We start from the raw sequence: 945 nt of genomic DNA on the forward strand, positions 1-945 counted from the left end.
GTGTGTGTGCGTGTGTGTGCGTGTGTGTGTGTGTGTGTGTGCTCACAGCAGATTCTCGCTGTAAAACACTTGAGGACAGGAATGGATTAGCATGAACTAATTAGCTCATCAAAACACAGACTGTCAACAGTAATTAAAAATATTTTCTGTGTGTGTGTGTGTGTGCCTGCGCTTCATTTTAATTAATTAAAAGAGTGATTATGATTCATGTAGAGCTCTGCAGTCTAATATGAAGTTTACTGTATGTGTCTCAGGTCCCATGCAGGAGACGGTGTATGATTTCTGGAGGATGGTTTGGCAGGAGAATACCGCCGCCATCGTCATGGTAACCAACCTGGTGGAGGTCGGCCGGGTGAGCACGCACACACACGTGCACACACACGTGCACACACACACACACGTGCCCGCACACACACGTGGATCGGTGCAGCCATCTGGTTGTTATTTCCTTGCTGATGAAGTTTGGGACTCCGTTTCCCAGAGTGCCGCTCTCATGTCTCCTGTTATTCTTCTCATGCTCTGACTCATGGTCACCTGCAGTAAACAGCGTGTCGATCACAGACGTGTACCTGTGGGTCGGAAAGGCTTCTTCAGTTGTAAGAAATAAAAAAACTCACCACAAACTCCACCGACCTCAACAACGAGGTCCAGAAACTTACACTTGATCCAGATGAAACCACGGTGTCATTTGATGTGGTCTCTCCTCACCTGCACACCTACAGCTGTCAGAAAAAAACTAAAGACAGACAGGTCCTTCGAATAAACAGAACCGGCTTCATATTGATCACATTTGCACACTGTTAGACCTCTGCCTCACCAATACATATTTCAAATACAACGAAGGCTTCTACAGACAAAAACATGGCTGTGCCATGGGCTCCCCCTTGTCACCTATTGTAGCAACCTTTACATGGAGGAAGTGGAAAGGAAGGCTCTTGGCTCTTT

At 46.7% G+C, this 945-nt stretch overlaps 1 protein-coding gene across 1 annotated transcript in view; it reads left to right on the forward strand.

The window, feature by feature from the left end:
- Positions 1-945, forward strand: part of LOC102197453 (receptor-type tyrosine-protein phosphatase mu-like) — a 116,467-nt gene that overhangs the window by 90,204 nt on the left and 25,318 nt on the right. Inside the window, exon 20 of the mRNA XM_013915412.1 lies at positions 255-352. Coding sequence (XP_013770866.1) covers positions 255-352 — 98 coding nt within the window. The remainder of the gene's footprint in view (positions 1-254; positions 353-945) is intronic.

This window comes from Pundamilia nyererei, unplaced genomic scaffold (genome assembly GCF_000239375.1).
Source record: "Pundamilia nyererei isolate P.nyererei 1_Seehausen unplaced genomic scaffold, PunNye1.0 scaffold00299, whole genome shotgun sequence".
Classification (NCBI taxonomy): Eukaryota; Metazoa; Chordata; class Actinopteri; order Cichliformes; family Cichlidae; genus Pundamilia; species Pundamilia nyererei.